The 17,438-nt window shown below is 54.0% G+C and overlaps 2 protein-coding genes across 6 annotated transcripts in view; both read right to left on the minus strand.

The window, feature by feature from the left end:
* Positions 1–4,267, minus strand: part of CUL9 (cullin 9) — a 34,811-nt gene extending 30,544 nt beyond the window's left edge. For 4 of the 5 annotated variants that reach the window (XR_006885279.1, XM_046639456.1, XM_046639454.1 and 1 more), the window contains exons 1-4: positions 4,205–4,267; positions 1,872–2,475; positions 1,149–1,303; positions 305–814 (exon numbers count right to left, since the gene is read on the minus strand). Coding sequence is in view for 4 of the 5 variants with exons in the window: in XM_046639456.1 (XP_046495412.1) it covers positions 305–814; positions 1,149–1,303; positions 1,872–2,466 (1,260 nt within the window). In the remaining variant the exon portion in view is untranslated. The remainder of the gene's footprint in view (positions 1–304; positions 815–1,148; positions 1,304–1,871; positions 2,476–4,204) is intronic. The other variant, XM_046639455.1, reaches the window with a different exon arrangement.
* Positions 4,268–4,895: 628 nt separating this feature from the next.
* Positions 4,896–14,398, minus strand: SRF (serum response factor). The gene is made up of 7 exons (XM_046640715.1): positions 13,512–14,398; positions 11,631–11,897; positions 9,811–10,072; positions 9,132–9,251; positions 7,909–8,100; positions 7,500–7,576; positions 4,896–7,280 (listed from the first exon to the last, which is right to left on the minus strand). Exons 1-7 carry the CDS (start codon positions 14,034–14,036, stop codon positions 7,185–7,187), a joined length of 1,539 nt encoding a protein of 512 aa, XP_046496671.1. The 5' UTR covers positions 14,037–14,398; the 3' UTR covers positions 4,896–7,184.
* Between the last annotated feature and the right edge of the window lie 3,040 nt (positions 14,399–17,438).

The raw sequence follows: 17,438 nt of genomic DNA on the forward strand, positions 1-17,438 counted from the left end.
GGCCTCTGTTCCAACACTCCCTCCTAGCCAGCTCCACTGGGTAGGGAGTGAGGGCTGTCTCAATATATCATTTCTGCTTCCTGGGTATGAGTCTCTCCTTGATCTCACAGCCCACCCACTCCCGCCAGGTTTTCCCAGCCCTCCAAATGACCCCTCTCTCAACTTCTGATCCCCTGTAACCATTCCAATTCCCTTGGGGGTTTTCCCTATGGATGGCCTGTCAGAGTCCCAGACATGGAAGCCCCAGCTATGCTCCAACCAAAAAAGATCCCCAGCAGCGTCCCACCACCATGCACTCGCTCACCTGCACAGGGGGCACGCCATTGTTGCTCTGACGGAACTCGCCCTCGTCCCCAGCACTGATCTCCTCGTAATCATCCAGCATCCGCACTCGCATCCCTGGCCGCAGGGTCTGCTGCACATACTCGCCGTAGCCACTACGGCTAGAGAATTCAGAGCGCTGGCGGAAGGCCCGCCCTTGCCTTCTGGGAGTGGCAACGATGGTGGGGAGCAAAAGGCTGGGGCCTGAAATGCAGGGCTGAAAGATGGACCGGGTTGGCCGGGGCGGCGATGTGCCCTGTTGGCTGAGGTTGCGGGTCCAGCCCATGCTCCGCACCAGCTCTGAGATGAGGTTGCCCACAGCCATACTGAACTCCAGTTCCCGCTGCCCACGGCTCTTCTCCTGGCTGAACTCTCTTGGGGACGGGGAGCCTCGGTCTCCAGTCCCTGGCTCTGGACTGTTATTCAGCTTATCCAGCAGGGAAGTGACACATAGGTAGCGCTTCACCAGGGAGAAGAGCAGCTTTCCCGGGATCTGTAGGACACAGTCCGTGGTGTAGGGTCATCTTCTCCCAGCTTTACACACCTTTCCTTTCCCCTCAATGTCATCCTCTACAGAAAAATATAAAGGCCTCATCCCCACACCTGTAGTTCTCAAACTTTGATTTATATAACACACAAGGAGTGTCTTAAAACACAGATTCCTGGATTCTAACCTCAGAAATTCTGAGTAGGGGTAAGGGCCTTTAACCTTCACTTTAACAAACTCCCCAGGTGGCTCTGGTGCTGACGCACAGTCCTGAACCACATTTTCAGAAATGATGCCCTAGGCCTTGTACGCAGCATTTCCCCAACAGCTGCCAGAGTACCTGAGGCAGATGAATGCCCTCAAAGGCCATGCAGTGTTCTTCAGAGGACGTAGTCTCTGCAAACAGCTCCAGCAAAGTATAGCGGCTGTCGAAATCCATGTGCTGCTCGATGCCATCTTGCTGGCTCAGTGACAGAAGGACGTGAGCCCGACTCCCTGTAATCCACACCCAATCCGTATCTTCTCTTCAATCCCCAATACGTTCCCCCTGCCTTTCCTAAACTCTCTGTCCCTACTCCGGTGGCTTTCAAACATCTTCGTGACTGAGACTCACAGTAAGATATACATTTTACATGGTAACCAACACAAACATACACATGTACAACTGAAACCGATATTCAATGCTACAAAACTTCCCTTACTAACTGCTACATACTGGCTATTTTACATTACCGAAAAAACGTTGGTTGTAACCCACCAAACTGATGGCACAACCAACTAATAAATCTCAATCCAGTTTAGAAATATAAACCTATCCCATTCTCTTCTCTGCCACTGCACTGAGAATGGAAAGATAAACCAGGTGCTATCATTTTATCCTGTTTATGTACCTGGAATAGCTTATTAATCTTTTAGCTAATTAATACTTTTCCTTTGCATTGAATTGATATTCACCAAATACTCGGTGCTCTTAGAGAGTTGAGAAATCCCTCCTCTTTCTGTTCTGACTCCTTGTGGCCCCATTCTCTCCAGCACTTTCCTTCTTCCCCTGCCTGTCTCTTACCAGCATCGTGGGCAGCCAGAGCCTGCAGCATCTTGCCCGCACTCCGACGGATCTGAGGTTCAGGGTTGCACAACATGTGCATGAGCAGGTCCAGAGCTCCCGTCTCCCTGAAGACCCCAGTGAGGGGCCTGATGCTGGCATAGGCACTGAGTACGTGGATGGTGTGGAGCACAGTGGCTGTGAGGCTCGAGGTCCCGCCTTCTGCCAGCTGCCTGGCAGCCCTGCGCACCAGTGCCCGCACATCAGCCTCCATCTCTCCCATTGCTACGTCATCCAAGCCTCCTGGATCTCGAGGAAAGCTTCCTGAACCCCCAGTTGGTTCATGCTGAGGTCCCTTAGATACTGCCGGCTCACCTAACAGCATGGGGCAGTTGGCGTAGACCTCAGGGGCTGACAGCCACATAAGGATGTGTTCTGCCTTGCCCTCTTCCACACCCACTCTGCCCACTTCCCCACACTTCAGGACACTCCATCGGATCAGGTATTCAGGACGTCCATCGTGCCCAGGCCGCTGTCGAATAAGTTCTTCAGGATATGCCTGCAGCCGGGGCCCCAGGGGCACCATGAGGTCCCCAGTGCGCCGTTCCCCCACCATCTTGACCTCCTGGGACACACAAGAAGAAAGATAAAGGCAATATGGGAAAGGAAGAAGACTACATGGAGGGGGTGGAATCTTGAGACACAGATGGGGTGGGTGATGACCAGTAGGTTGCATGGTGGAATTCAGAGGCCAAATAGAAAAGGCCAAGAATAGGATGGAATAAATAACTTGAACATACTTTGGGATTTATAAGAGAAAGAGAATGGAGTGAAAACAGCGAGAGGATGAATTGAAGGGGTTTAAGAAATGGAAGAGGTTACGAGAGAGGATGAGAAGAATAATAGCTAAGGTAACAAAAAGAGTGCTAATTAATAGGGGCAGTATGAGCAGAACAGAAGGGTGGCTGAGGGATACAAATCAGGACTTAAGGAAGAGTTATATGGGTGAGCAGGAAAGACAGCAGCATGTATGATAGTGGGGCTAGAGCAAGTTAGGAAAGTCAGGGTAGGGGAGAGGTAGGACAGGGAGTATAAATGACAGAGTAAAGCTGGTACGCGGCTATAAAGGGGTGGGCCATGGCAGATATGGAGAAAAGAGATGAAAGGAAGGCCAGGGTTTGGGTCCCCACATCCAGATGGCTGGATGGGAAAAGGGTATGAGAGTGAAAGGGAGAGGCCCAAGAGGCCAGATAAAATTACGGAAAAAAAAAGACAGGTCCCACTGTGCACTTGTGCTGTATACATGGCGAGGGTCTAAGCAGGTGTATCCAGATGGAGGTGGTAATCATGGAGTTAAAGGGTAGGGAATGAGGTCAGGAGATGGTGGAAGTATTAGAGAAGCAATATAGTACAGATTACAGAGTCACATAAATGTGACTCCGAATTCTGGCTCTTTGACTTACTATATTCATAGTCATGGACGTTACTTAACCTCTGAACCTCAGTTTCCTCCTCTGCAACATGGTAATGATATTCATACCCATCTCATGAAGTTGTAATAAGATCATGTATGTAAAGCATTTAGAACAGCCTCTATCACATAGTGAGTGCTCTGTAAACACAGTCTGATACTACTACTCTTAAATGGAGAAGGTAGGAGCAGTCCTCAGACAAATGGAAAGATATTAAGCCAGAAGATTGTGAATGGGAGTAGGGTGATGGCTAGCGGTCAGGAAAAGATCTGTGTGATATGAAGCAGTGTAAGGGCAACAGGGAGTGGTGAGGGTGAAAATGGAAGGGAAACCCAGATAAGAAACGGTGATCAGGGCAGGGGTCCTGTTGGGGTCACGGAGAGAAGATAAGAGTAGAAGAAAGGCATGAAGAAGAGGGGAAACATAGGAGGTGGACCTCGATGGGAGGAGGGGTCCAGTTAGCATGGGGGGCAAGACTGGGAAGGAACCAGTGATGCGATGGGCCACTGATGAGCAGGGTGGAGGACTAAAGTAATCAGATGGGCCTGAGAGGGGAGCAGCGGGGGAACTCTCATGGGCCTGGAACAATAAACTGAGGTGTGCAGAGGTGTGGACGCAGGGATGAGACAGCAGGTAGGCGCAGATAGCAAGGTCACGCCCAAGCCTGCAGACCAGCAGGGGCGGCGGCGGAGGCCAGGGCAGCGGTGGGAACGGGTTTGGCGGGGCGGGGTGAGGATGGGGGGGCGCGGTCCGAGGTTGACAGGACCGAGCTAATCTCAGAGAGCAAAACCTGGGACCCGTCGTCAGCCCCACGGAGAATGGGTAAGGGACGGGGGGGAGAGACGGGGCGGGGACTGGAGCGGCGCAGGACTCTCTTCTCACCTCCCACCGCCCAGCTCGGCCCTCGCTGGGGCCCAGCTGCCGGTCCCGCCGTCCTGGCCCCGCCTCCTCAGCAGCTCCCTTCCGGGTCACACGGGAGTGCGCGCGCGGCCGGGCGTCTACGGGTCCCACCACGGCCCACAGCCGAGCGGGCGGAGTGGCGCATGCGTAGTGCCCGCGGGCCGCTGGGTAGGGGCGCTCTGCAGGCGGAGCCCGCGTCGTGGTCCCCTTGCTCCCGCGTGCAGCGGTAGGTAGCCCTTTCCATCCACAATCAGCTGTGAAGCCCCCTTCCCCTTCAGTGAGTCGACTTTCCTCATCCCCCTGAAACCTAGTAACCCACACTCCCCGCCTAAGGCGGTCCTTTGAGTTTTCACTGGGTAACGAGGGCGTGAGTTTCCCAAACCCCTCGGCAATGCTTTGGATTGGTTGAGTCACTTTTCCTATTAATTAAAATTGTTCATCTCTGTGTTGGCCCAACACCCGGCAAAGCCATGCACAGAGATAAAGCCCCCACCCCCCTTAAATGTTCCTTAAATTAAATCGTAGAGTTCAGCAGCCCAAAGCTCTCCTTAGCATTGCCGATGTTTCCGTCAAGCAGCCAGGCTTGCTTCTCAGAGCAGCAACTTTTGGGGTTTGATTCGTATTCATCCCTCCCTCCCTCTCTATATGGAAAAACGGAGGCAAAGACCCCACAGTCTGTGCACAAAAATGATACATTTATTGAAAGAGTATTTTTTTTTTTAATACAAAAGAAAGCTCTGTACATAGGACTGTGACCATGTCCACTATTCCTGGGTCAGCATCCCAGGGGAAGTAGAAACCACTGACATACACACTCCACATTCACACACACACATTCACTCAGGCACACACACACACCCCAGAGCCATCAAGGAAGGGAAACACCAAGGGTCACTGCACATATAATCGCCACCTCATCCCTGACGCACGCATGTTCTCCCCAAGGCCACGCTCACACAACACCCATTATAAGCACTTTGCCTGATTCACTCACTGGTTCTGTCTTTTGTGGGAAGGAGAGGAGGAATTCATCAGGGTCTCCTCCCCTGGGTGGGGGAGTGGGGAGTGAGTGAGTGAGTGATGGTGGAGTGAAAGGAGAGCAGAGCAAAGGGGCTGGGCAGTTACAGACCTGAGTCCCAAGCTCCCCCACTCTCTGGCCCCTGATTTGCCATGCCCCAGCCTTGCAAGCCACCCATAAGCCCCAGCTATCTCCAGGAGAAAGCCCAGAAAGGTGACTTCCATTTTGGCACCCCAAATTGGAGCAAGATAGCAATGGGAGTTAGAGGTTAGGGGGTTCTCAAACATGTCGGCAAATCATCCCCTCAATAGGCTGTGCGTAAAAACTTCCCCCACCCCCTCACCTAATCACAGCAGCAGGCTTGTTCCTACTGAAGGCAGTCATGAGGGGTTAATAAAACCACCCCAACTACTGCCCTGTTCTGAAAAAGCTCCCTCTCTGGATATAGGTGGTGAAGGTAGGCTCTGACACAGGGTAAAAGACCCTCCCCTTACACTGGCCCACCCTCAAGGTCTACCCCAAGGCGGGCAGAGGGGGTAGGGCACAGCCCCTGTACAAATTACATAAATACTGAGGTTACACTTAGAAAAATAAAGTCATTTTCTTCAAGGCTTTTTGTCTTAATTTAAAAAAGTTACAGTAGCTGCTCACTCCCTGGGAGAGCTGCCCATTTCTGGCTCCCCTATCGCTGCACTCAGCCCAAGAGCTGCTCCCATTTCTTTCGACCCCCATTCCTGCCTCTCACCCCCTCCCAGACTCCACCCTGCTCACTGCAACTTGGGCCCCAGGCTGCTGCAGGCCTGGGGGAGCACAAGGCTGCAATGCCCATGCGTGTGGCACAAATGAAGTCAGTTGCCTCAACCTGACCCCCTCCCACCCCACCCCCACATTTGGTCTCCCTCTTCCCTCTCCCTAGCAACAGCCCTAAAGGGCAAAAAGAGGCCCAGAGCTGTGGGTCACCCTCCCCACCCCGTTGGGGCATGGCCTGAGGGCCCCTCCCCCGGTTTTCTCCTGGAAACAACCCAGGCCCGGGCAATCCCAGAATCTCCCCCACACACTGGCGGGCCCCGAGCTCTTGGGGTGGCTCTGCCCCCAGAGGCCCAGCCAGTTCCGGGGAGCCCCAGGGTTCCCCAGGGAAGGGGAGCTTGGGCAGGGAGGGGGACGAGAAAAACGCCATAAAAAAAAGTTAAATATTTTAAAAATATATATTTATAGATTTGTTTTCACTTCGTCTCCTCAAATAAAAAGTTCAAAATCAACTTTAAGTAAAGCAGCTGGGAGGAGAGGGGGGAAGACAGGGGGAGAGGGAACCCTGGTGGTTCCCTCCAACCCAGGAGCCCCTGGAGTTCCGAGGGGAGCGGCAAGGCAGGGCAGGTGGCCCTGGGAACCTGCTCCGTGCACAGGCCCAGCTCTCAGGAGCTGCAGGGGCAGTGGGCAGCGTGAGGGAAGAAGCCCCATCTCCCCAGCTGGCTCCCTGAGGGGCAGGGGCAGGGCTGTTTTGACCCAGCCTGTGGCAGACACAGTGCTGACATGGGGTCAGCAAGGAGGCTGGGCAGACCCCACTGCTTCCTCAGGGGAACACAGTGCCTAGTCCCACAGAGGCCTGTGTGTGGGAAGGTGGGGCACGGTCCCATTGGGTAAGCTAATACTCATGGCAAACATGGAGCCAAGCTGGCAAAGGGAGTCTGAAGAGGAAGGACAGCCCACCATCAACAGAAATGGGAGGTGGAGCTAGAAGGAGGGGAGGGTGAGGGAGGATGGGGTGGAGGGCAGGCCGGCCCATTTCTTTGGCTGGAGTGAGAGGGCTCAGTCCCGTGGCTGCCCACTCCTCCTCCCCGCCTCCCTCCTGCGGCCCGTCAACGTGTGTGTAAAGAAAACGTGAAAAGGCAACAATAAATAAGTGGTGCCATCCCTTGGGCCATCTGTCCAGGGTGGCAGGGCGGATCAGTCACTCTTGGTGCTGTGGGCGGCGTCCAGGTTCACCACCTGTAACTCGGTGAGGTTGCTGCTGCTCCCGGCCTGCTGCCCTATCACAGCCATCTGGAGGGAAGGAGGTGTGTAAAGAAAGGGGGCGGGAATTGACCAGCCAGCTCAGGCTCCCCACTGCGTGCCTGCCTGCTCACCACAAGCCTGACCAGGTAAACAGATAGGCCTCCCAGCTAGGGATCTTGGCTTCAACCAACTGGTAATGGAATCCCCAAGGTCAACATAAAGAAATGGCTGGCCGGCAGGGATGGGGTAAAAAGTGCTTCCACCTACCTGGTGAAGCTGAACTGCAGATACAGGGATCTGCACTGTCCCAGAGGGTGCTGTCAGGAACACCTGGGGGACGCCACCTGCATTGGGAAACCACAGAAGACACTCGAATCGCTTCCAGATATTGGAGGAGTGGTGATAAATGCACAAGTGACCAGGTGTGTCTCAGATATAAGTGCCCAAAGGTGAATGTCCAAATGTGTCCAAGTGTGCATGTGAGTATGAGTGTTCAAGTGTGCATGAGTATCCAAGTGGACAATCATGATGGAGTGTGTGTGCAAGCATCCATGCATAGATGTATGTGTGTGTGAGTGTGTACATCTGAGTCTGCATAGGGGCATTTAAGTGTGTACGTGCAGGAAAGGTAAGGAGGAAATGGTCCTCCTTTCTTCAGCCCTGCTCCCCAACTCACCTTGTTCCTGGACCTGGCTGTGAGACACCTGCATGGTGGATGGTGCCTGGGAGAAGGCATTGAGCACGGTGAGGCTGCCATCAGCCAGGCCCGAGGTGGGTGCATACATCACCGCATGGGGGCTAGGGTACATCATGTGGCCGCCCACGGTTGTGGGCACGGATGACGTCATGATGGTGGCGGGCAACGTCACTGGCAAACACAGACACATGTCAGGGAGGTTGGAACTGGTCCCTACTGATATCCCCCATCCCACCTCCAGGAACTCCAGGTCTCCAGAGCCCTCTTGCCATTTCCCAGGTCAGAAGCTAGACAAGACTCATTCCTCTGCTCCCTGTCATCAACTAAGCAAAGCCTTGTTTTTTCTTCAACACAACAGCACCAACCTTTAATTATATCCTATCACAGCATACTATTCGATTATCTATCTGCTAAATTCTCTGTTCCAAGACCCTAAGGCCCTTGGAAAAACAAAGACTACCAAGACTGACCCACTCTAAGGAAACTTGGATACTCCCCTTCTGGGGAGCTCCACCATCCCATTTTTCATATGTTCTCACTCCTCCTCCCTCTTCCTAAATGTGTGGCTAACAAATCCATCTTTTAAACAAGCACTTCTCAAATGTTAACGTGAACACAGTTACCTGGGGATCTTGTTAAAATGCAGATTCTGATTCAGGAGCTTTGAGGTGAGGCTTAAGAGTCTGCATTTGTCAAGCTCCCAGGTGATGTTGGTCCATAGACCACACTTTGTGTAGCAGGGTTGTAAATAACAAGAACTTAAAAGTAATTATATTTTGAAAGTGTCTCATCATTTCTGAAATGACTAGAGACACCAAGGGGAATTATGACTACTCAAAACCTAGGACACCCTCCCACAGGGAGAGAACTGCTCCATAAATCCTTCCTGGTAATTAAGCAAATGTGCGTCTTTAGGCAAGTAACTTCTCCTTTCCAGGCCTCAGGCTTCTCATCTGAATGAGGAGGAGGGTGGCTTCAATGGTCCGTAATTTCTTCCTGGAATCCACAGCCCTACTGCAGGGCAAGATTCCAAACCCAGCCATCCTCACCTGGCTTTCCCATAGGGAGTAGGATAAGGGTTAAGCCAGTCTCCACATTAAGAAATTCTCTGATGTTAGTTATAAGAAGGATACTGCTGGGTACCTGCTGCTAGGCCTCATGAAGGAGGCAGGGCAGGGAAGTAACAGAGCTTCGAGCCATACCTGTCCCGCTGGAGGAGGTCTGAGTGAGGTCTGTGCTGCTGTCGCGAGAGGGAGACGCTTGCTGTGGGGCCTGGTGCACCTGAATGGCCTGCACTGGGACCTGTTGGGCCACTGCCCCACCTGTGAGACATAGAAACTTACTCATGCTCTGTCCTACCCAGCCACCACCTGCCCCAAGCACCCTCAAACAATCCCAGGCCCAGGGTCTGGCACACTGGTCCCCGACTCCCATCACTATCTTTCCTGGGTGCCAAAGAGGCCCTTCATATCTTGAGTCTGGTCTCCAGGGGCTTCCACACTCTGCTCTTGCCGTTCCCTTCTCCTCCGTCCTAGGTCTTGCCTCTACCCTCTTCAGTTGTCACAGGAGCTGGCATTGACCCATCAAGGACACATGATCTGCCGTCCAGGCAAGGTAGGGAAGTGGTAGAATGTCTGCTGTCCCTGTGGAACTGAGGGCACAGGGCTAGACTAGCTAGATATGGCTAGAGTATATGGTTGAAACTTACTGACAAAGATAGTAGGGGTCCCAGTGGGGAAGGCCATGCATGTCAGTGGGACATAAGAGGCTTTTCTCAGGCTCTGGCCCCTGTGCACCCTTCTTCTGAGCAGGAAAAGAGATTCTCCCTGTGCCAGCCCTAAACCCACTCTCGGCATGCTCAATTTGCCCCGTATGACTCACCAGGCATGAGGGTGAAGCTGGTGGGCAGTTGCATGAGGCCCCCAGAGGAGACAGGGCCACTGCCTGTACTCTTCAGCACAGTCCCGTTGGCACTGCTGACAGCACTGGGGCTGACGCTAGCAGACACTGGTGCCAGGTAGTTGGTGATGGGGAAGGAGGGGCCACTGCTGACTTGCATGGTGGTAGAGGTGCTGGGTGCTGTTTGGATGGTGGAGGTGGTACCCGGCAGGTTGGTGACTGTGAACGCCGGTTTCAGTGTGTCCTACACCCAGAGTAAAGATGGAGCGGTGAGCCTCTACCAGACCCTGCCCCTGCAGAGGCTTTGTGTAGACTGACAGCCCAGACTGGAACCAGTGTGCTCGGGTTCAAATCCCAGCTCTGCCATTTACCTACTGCTTCCCCTTTCAGAGCCCCAGTTTTCCTCTTCTCTAAACATGAGGGGGGCTGTGCTACTATGTCTTCTTTTTTTTTTTTTTAAAGGTTGCCACCTGAGCTAACAACTGTTGCCAATCTTTTTTTTTTTTCTGCTTTTTCTCCCCAAATCCCCCCAGTACATAGTTGTATATTCTAGTTATGGGTCCTTTCAGTTGTGGCATGTGGGACGCAGCCTCAACGTGGCTTGATGAGCAGTGCCATGTCCGCACCCAGGATCCAAACCAGCGAAACCCCGGCCGCCAAAGCGGAGGGTGCGAATTTAACCACTCAGGCAGAGGGCCAGCCCCTACTACGTCTTTAAAAGAGTCCTTCCAGCTCTGATTGGCCAGGCTTCCGAGACAGACACGAGAGTTTTTCACCGAACTTAGGGTTTGAGAGATATCTTGGGAGTTTGGCAATGAAGCACTTTATGACAAATACTGAAGATTTAAACTACCAAAGGAATTTATTCATTCAGCAAAATTTCCTGAGAATAAATGATCCCTACTGCTAAGATTTTAAAAATTATTAGATGATAAGTCACTAAGAGAGAAGGGAGCCCAGAGCACTGATTCTCCCCTCAGGGAGCCTTTGTTCTTAGAAGGGGAAGGAGGAAGCCACGAGCTAAGAATCAAGCTCAGAGAACTGAGGGGGCTCAAATACTGGGGGTGGGTCAGCGCGGGATGTTTGCTAAGCAGTCGAGCTCGAAGCCCCTGATTGGCAGAGGCGTTGCTAAGGCAAACAGTGCCGCTTCCTCTGATTGGCCTGTTAGTGAAGGCCACCCGGAAGGTGGAGCTCCCCAGAGGAACCGTGGAGGAAGCCCCGCCCCCTCTCCTTACCGGGAAAAGAAAGGGGGAGGCGTAACGAGGGCCGGCATGCCTAGCAGCCTGCGAATTCGCTCCCTAACGTGCCCAGGCCCGGACATCCTGAAGAGGTAGGCGGCTGGCTAGTAAGGTAGTCTCCAGCCCAGTCACCCAGCCTGCCTGCCGACAGTGCTGGGTTCCCAGGGCCCTGGAATCTATGAGTTCTTCCTTCTTACTCCCTGGCGACCCAGCCTGCCGGGAGGGCAGGACTAAGCTACGCCCCCGCCCCCAGCGGGGAGACAGCTGGCGGGAGGAATGCAAGGGCCCTGCCAGGCAGGCGGGCTGCAGGCGGGAGGCCGGCGTGGAGCCGGAGCCGGCCTTATATGGGCACGGAGGCCGCCCGCTTATCTAGGGGGCTGGCCTCCTGTCAGGATAGCGAGGATGGACACCTGTCCCCTAGGATGAGGGGCACTAACCCGGCTCCATTCCACATCCGTGGGCCCCTATCCACCTGTCCTAGACAAGGGAGAGAGGCACCCCCTCCCCTCTCTGCCGGTCAAGTCCCTCCCCTTCCTTCCCCTCCCATAAGCAACCCAAACACACCTTGGTCTCCCCACTGCTGTCGGACTCCGACACCTGGTAGGTGAGGTCGGTCTCTTCAAAGCCCGTGGCACTCATTCTCTGGTCAGTGGTGGGGTCTGAGCGGGGTGGAGAGTCTGGCGAGTTGAGGCAGGTCTGAATCAGTGCCTTGCCCGTATCACTGGTGATCATGGGCTGTAGTTTGCGGGTGGCAAAGGTATACACATGGCCTGTCTCACTGGCCACCAGCAACAGCACCTGTGTCCCTGTCAGCGTGGACAGCTCATAGGCCTGGGGGTAGGGGGGAGGAGATGGGTAGGTCAGCAAACTTTTTATCTCTACCTTCCTTGGGAAGTAGGAAACTGAGGAAGTACACGGTGATCTCGAGCCCCACTCCCATAATGACCTCTCTCCAGCGACTCTGGGGGGTCCTATCAGGATATCTGAAGGTGAGCTGGAGAGCAGAAAAACTAGCCATCCTCCTCCTTTGAGGAGCAGCCCCACTGACCTGCAGATACCCCAGAAAACTGTCACAGCCCCCTGGTGACAGAATATATAACCTCACGGGACATGGAGGAGCCAGGTAACTGCTCCTTACTACAGCTTGGTGCCCAGAACCTCACGAAGAGATGGCTCCCACCCTCTCTTCACTGTCACAGGGACCAGGATGAAGTTGCTACCATACTGGAAGTCACATGAGACATTAGGGATAAGGGGCCACCTAAGTTCTAAACTGTCCCATGTTTCTTCCCAGAAACTGCACAGGCCCTAACCTGTTGCCATTTTGTCCTTCTGCCTATAATACTGTGCTACTCTTTTTTTCTTTTTTTGTCTTGATACAACCGTGTCTGGAGTGATGGGAGATGGGGGCTAGATTAGCAGCTACCCTGACATGAGCCTAAGAAGGGGACCTTCAAGGATGGCCCCATAGATGGCATCCTCACTCCCAATAAAGTTCCATAACCCACCTTGGAAGCAGCTCTGGTTTCTATATGGGACATTATAAACACCAGCAAATGTTCCCAGGGTTCTAGCTTCTTGTTTCCAGGTCCTCTGCTTCCATCCATTCCCATATCTTCTACACCCCTAAATGACTCCTTTCCTCACCCCTTTTCCCTGGATAATCAGCTCTAAGAGGAGAAATTTCTAAGTACCTCTGTAAATCTCCCTGCCTCCTCCCCAACTCCATGCACAGCTTCTCCCTGGGGCTGGAAATCCCACTTGTCCCAAAGGCAGATGGTTCTGAAGCCTGTGCTGCAGGGAGTGTGCTGGCTTCCAGTGGATGGGATGGAAGACACATGGCCACCGCTGGACTTGGTCCCTGCTGCTCAGGGCAGCATGAGTTCTGCTCTGCTCCCTTACCTGAAGCTCTTGAGCCCCATTCGGTCATCAGCCCCGCCTGTCCTTGCAGCCAGCACTACTCTAGTGGTGCCCACCTTCCTCCCACACATGCTCGCTCATTGTTGTTATACAGCTCCAGCCTCCTCACCTCCATACCTCCTCTCCTGCTCCCTGCTTTTCCGGCACCTCTCCCGAACACCAGAGCGCATTGGCCCTAGTGACCCCCGCGTCTCATTAACCACCTCCTGGGCAGCCTCGCGGCCTCCCATTACCTCTCTTCACCCCTTCATTCTGCACGGGCCCTGTTACTCTCGCGCGCCCGTCACTCCCACCCGGGCGCCTTTCCCCTCTTTTCCTGACGTTCGCGGCATCTCCCCTCTCCCCACATTTCCCTAGCGGCCCCTCCCCTTTCACCCTCCCGGGGTAACAGCCGTCCCCTCCCACACACCTCCTGCGGACTCGCCGCCTCTCACCTCCGCATCGGCTCTGCCTGTCTCCCGGGCTCCCTCTGCGCGTCCCCACCCTCTGGGGCCCCCGTGGCCGGCCAGCCTCCCGGCCCAGTACCTTCTTCATGATGCCCGTCTTCCTCTTGCTGAAGGTCGTGTAGCGCCGCAGCTTGTTGTCGATGAACTCCATCTTGATCTTCACGCGGCCCCGAGTCTTCTTACCCGGCTTGGCCCCGCTCACCGCGCCGCTCACCGGCCCGTAGCCCCCGGTGGCCGCCGCCGCCGCCTCGGGCCCACCGACCACCACGCCGAGCTCCATCTCGCTCAGGCTCCGCTTCAGGCCGCGCCGCTCCGCGCCCAGCTCCTCCTCCTCGCCCGACTCCGAGTCGCCCTCGCTGCCGCTGTAGAGGGGCCCCGCGGCAGGCGCCGGGGTGGTTGTCGCTGCTGCAGCCTCCCGCTCGAGGCGGCCCGGCCCGAGCCCCGCGCCGTTCCCGGGGACCCGGGCCCCGTTAGCCCCGCGAGTCCCGCCGCCGCCGCCGCCACCTCCACCGCCCGGCCGCCCCGTCGGGGTCCGGTTCAGGCTGCCCCCCAGGGCCGAGCCCCGGCCCAGCGCCGCCGCGGCCCCAGCTTGGCTCGGTAACATGGCGCTCAATGCAGGAGGGCGGACGGGCAGTCAGCGAGGAATCGGAGCCGCCGCCGCCGCCGCCATCGGCTTCCCGGCTCAACCCGGCGCTCCCGCTGCTGCTGGAGCCGCTATCACTGCCGCCGCCGCCGCTGCGAACCCGGGGCCCCTGCACGCCCGGGCCGACCTGGGCCCTCACTTTCTTGCCCCTGTGGCCCGGGTTGCCCCAGGCCGGGCGCAGCGCCCCCTGTCCGTATGCTAGGGCGGCGCGCCGGCGGCCGTCAGCGTCCCCCGGGGGGCAGGGGCTGCTGGCCGCGGTGGAGACGGCGGGTGGAGGGGGCCGGGACCACGCGCTGGCGGCGGAGGGATCCCCCGACCCTTCCCCCCATATAAAGAGATACAATGTTTCCTTTTATGGCGAGGCCGCTCCTTATATGGTGAGCCCCTGCGCCCCCGCCCCATTGGTCGGCGGTTCCGGCACCTCCGCTCCCCATTGGCCCATAGGGGGCGCTTATTTGCATAGACATACCGAACTCGCTGCTGTCATCCCGCGTCAGACGGCGACTCCGAAAAGGGAGGAGCCGACGTCTCTTAAAGGAACAGAAGAAGAGAGACGACTCCGCCCCCTTGACCAGAGAATGGTAGAGAGAATTGGGAGAAATCTGCGGAGGGGAAGCCTGGGAGGGGACAGGAGCGCAGTCTTGCGGAGCAGAGGGAGCAGCAGTGGGAACCCGGGACTGAAAGGACTGGAAGCAAACACTGGGGTAGTCCCTGGGAGGATTGTACTGGTTGCAGTAAATGATATAATACAGCCCAAATTCCAAGGGAGTGCAAAGACTGGAGCACTTATCCACCCCTTCCTGAGGGAGCCAAAGTTACTGCCCGAGCAGAGGGGTCTTGAGTCCCCGGTGTCCAGATTCGTCTTGCCCCTGCCACTGGGCTCCAACTCATCCCCTCCCCCCGACTTCCTTTCCCTTTCCCTCTCTTCAAGGCGACGACACGTTCCCACCAGGCCAGCTCCCCGGTCCTCATTCATCATCCTCTATACTGAGTGTGGGGGTGGGGGGGTCTTCGGCAGACGTACATCTGGAAAAGACCGCAGGAGACAGTCGGCCTCCCGGTCCCCCAGGGGGGCAGGGAGGCGAGATGGAGATCAGTGAAGACTTCCAGCTGTGGGCTGGGCTGGGGGAGGGGGTGGTCCGGGGATAAAGCCCACTCCACAGTCAGTGTAAGGGCCTGGGAAAAAGTGTAGACAGGCAGAAAGTTTAAGCAAACACACACACACACACACGCCCTTCTCTGGAAAGCCCATAAGAGGAAAAAAAAAAAAAAACGGTTAGAACTGGGGTGCTGCAAAGCCCAGGTTCAGGGTCCAGTCTGGGTGAAAATAGCTTGAGCTTTGCTGTTACAGAAGTTATTCAAATATGGAATCTGCCTCTTCCTAGTCCTGTGTCTGGAAACAAGTGTTTGACCTCTCCAAACTCCATATTCCTCCCTGTTGGTACCCATCCATGAGGTTAATACAGATTAAATGAGATAAAGGCCAAAGCTGAATCGCAGCGTAAGTGGTCAGTGACTAGTTAATAGGAGCTACCTGGGGTAGTTACCCCATCCCTGGGATAAACATCCTGCTGTGTTTAAGGGGATGGGAGAGGGTGATGATTCCTGCCTTAAAACTTGTGAAAATTAAATAAAGCAGTTGGTTGTGACCCATTAGTGGTAGTCGTAGTGAAGTCAATTTAAGGTACTGCAACCAGCATTTAATGGTTATCACAGAAACCAAGGGCAAATATTGTGGCATAAAACTTTTGGTTTGCATTGGTTTTAGGCTTAACAGTACAAAGCTGCCATCTTATAGGTCAAGAGGGTGGGATATTGTTGATTTCATATGGTTCACATTTCATATAGTTCAACATGTGTGTACTGGATGACAATGTCAACTGCATTTCTTACTGAGTCACAATCCAAAGACTTTGAGAAATACTGACAAAGAATGTTCAAGTGTTTTGTGATATAATGTATGTATATATACATATGTAAACATACACACATAAATAAAAACTTGGGCTTGTTAATCAAACTCCTAATACAAGAATTAAGAGCCCTCTTCTTCCTCCATTTCCAGTAGTTTTAGTGTTTTTTTTCTTTTCCTAATTTACTCTACACAACAGGTAAACATATGGAACGCGTTAGCTTAAGAGGAAGAACAGGCCAAATAGATAAATAGGTTCCAGAAGTTTAGGGGCCACAAATGGTACTTGGGACTGTGATTTGTCTGAGCTGCATAGTCTTAGAACCACAGGCCTGGCTTCTAAAGACTTTTCCATTTGAGACCCCTAGTTTAGACACATGCAGGAGGGACAACCCTCAGCAGTGGCACCCCAGAGGACAACTGCTATCTGCCACATCCTCAGGGTAGGGTGTCGGGATGAGCACAGTTCTCAGCTTCCCTTCAAACAGCCTGCCCTCTCTCCAATTTCACCCAACCCCCGGGGTGAAACACCAGCATTAGTGCCACAGCTCCTTCACCTGCTTGGGATGGCTTCATCTTTGCAGCCCTTTGTCACCACAGGGCAGGGGGAGACCTACACCCACACTATATTGGATTACTGCAGGTTCAGGAGCCAAAACTGTTGATATGGATCAAGTCAAAATCAAAAACTAGCTCATAGTTTAGTTTCATTTGGACCATATTTTAAAACCAGGAGATGTTACATAAAACTCTGAATATCTGGACTCTCAAAAAATTGCAGTTTTTAGCAACTCTGGGTCTACATACCCACAAGAGCTCTATAGCCTGGAGCTGAGTTGCGTGGTGGCCACAGAAGAGGCATCCACTCTCAGGTTCACTATAGACGCCACACAGCCCACTGAGCTCAGATAAGTCCCCTGCTTGGCTCCTCTGGAATGTGAGTTTGGAGCTCCTCCGATAAGGCCTAAATCACAGTAGCCCCATGGAAGATGCGAGCTCACGTCCACCCCAGGCCATGAAGGACCTCCAGAACGGCATCAGAATTTCAGCAAGATCCCCTCATACTACACCATTCCCACCTTGACCTTTATTTCTTTCTCCTGATTTTTATCATCCAAATAACATCAGAACAAAAATGAAGGATTGCTTTTAAAAATTACTATCATCAAAAAAATAAATAGGGGGACTGCCCTTTGGCATAGTGGTTAAGTTCGTGTGCTCCGCTTTGGCGGGCCAGGTTTGCAGGTTTGGATCCCGGGCATGGACCTAGCACCACTCGTCAAGCCATGCTGTGGCAGCATCCCACATAAAACAGAGGAAGATTGGCACAGATCTTAGCTCAGCGACAATACTCCTCACAAAAATAAATAAATAGTCACATGTCACTTAACGATGAGGATTTCAGAAATGCATCATTAGGCAATTTCGTTGTTATGCAAACGTCATAGCGT

The sequence above is a fragment of the Equus quagga genome, chromosome 15 (assembly GCF_021613505.1).
Source record: "Equus quagga isolate Etosha38 chromosome 15, UCLA_HA_Equagga_1.0, whole genome shotgun sequence".
NCBI classification, from domain to species: Eukaryota; Metazoa; Chordata; class Mammalia; order Perissodactyla; family Equidae; genus Equus; species Equus quagga.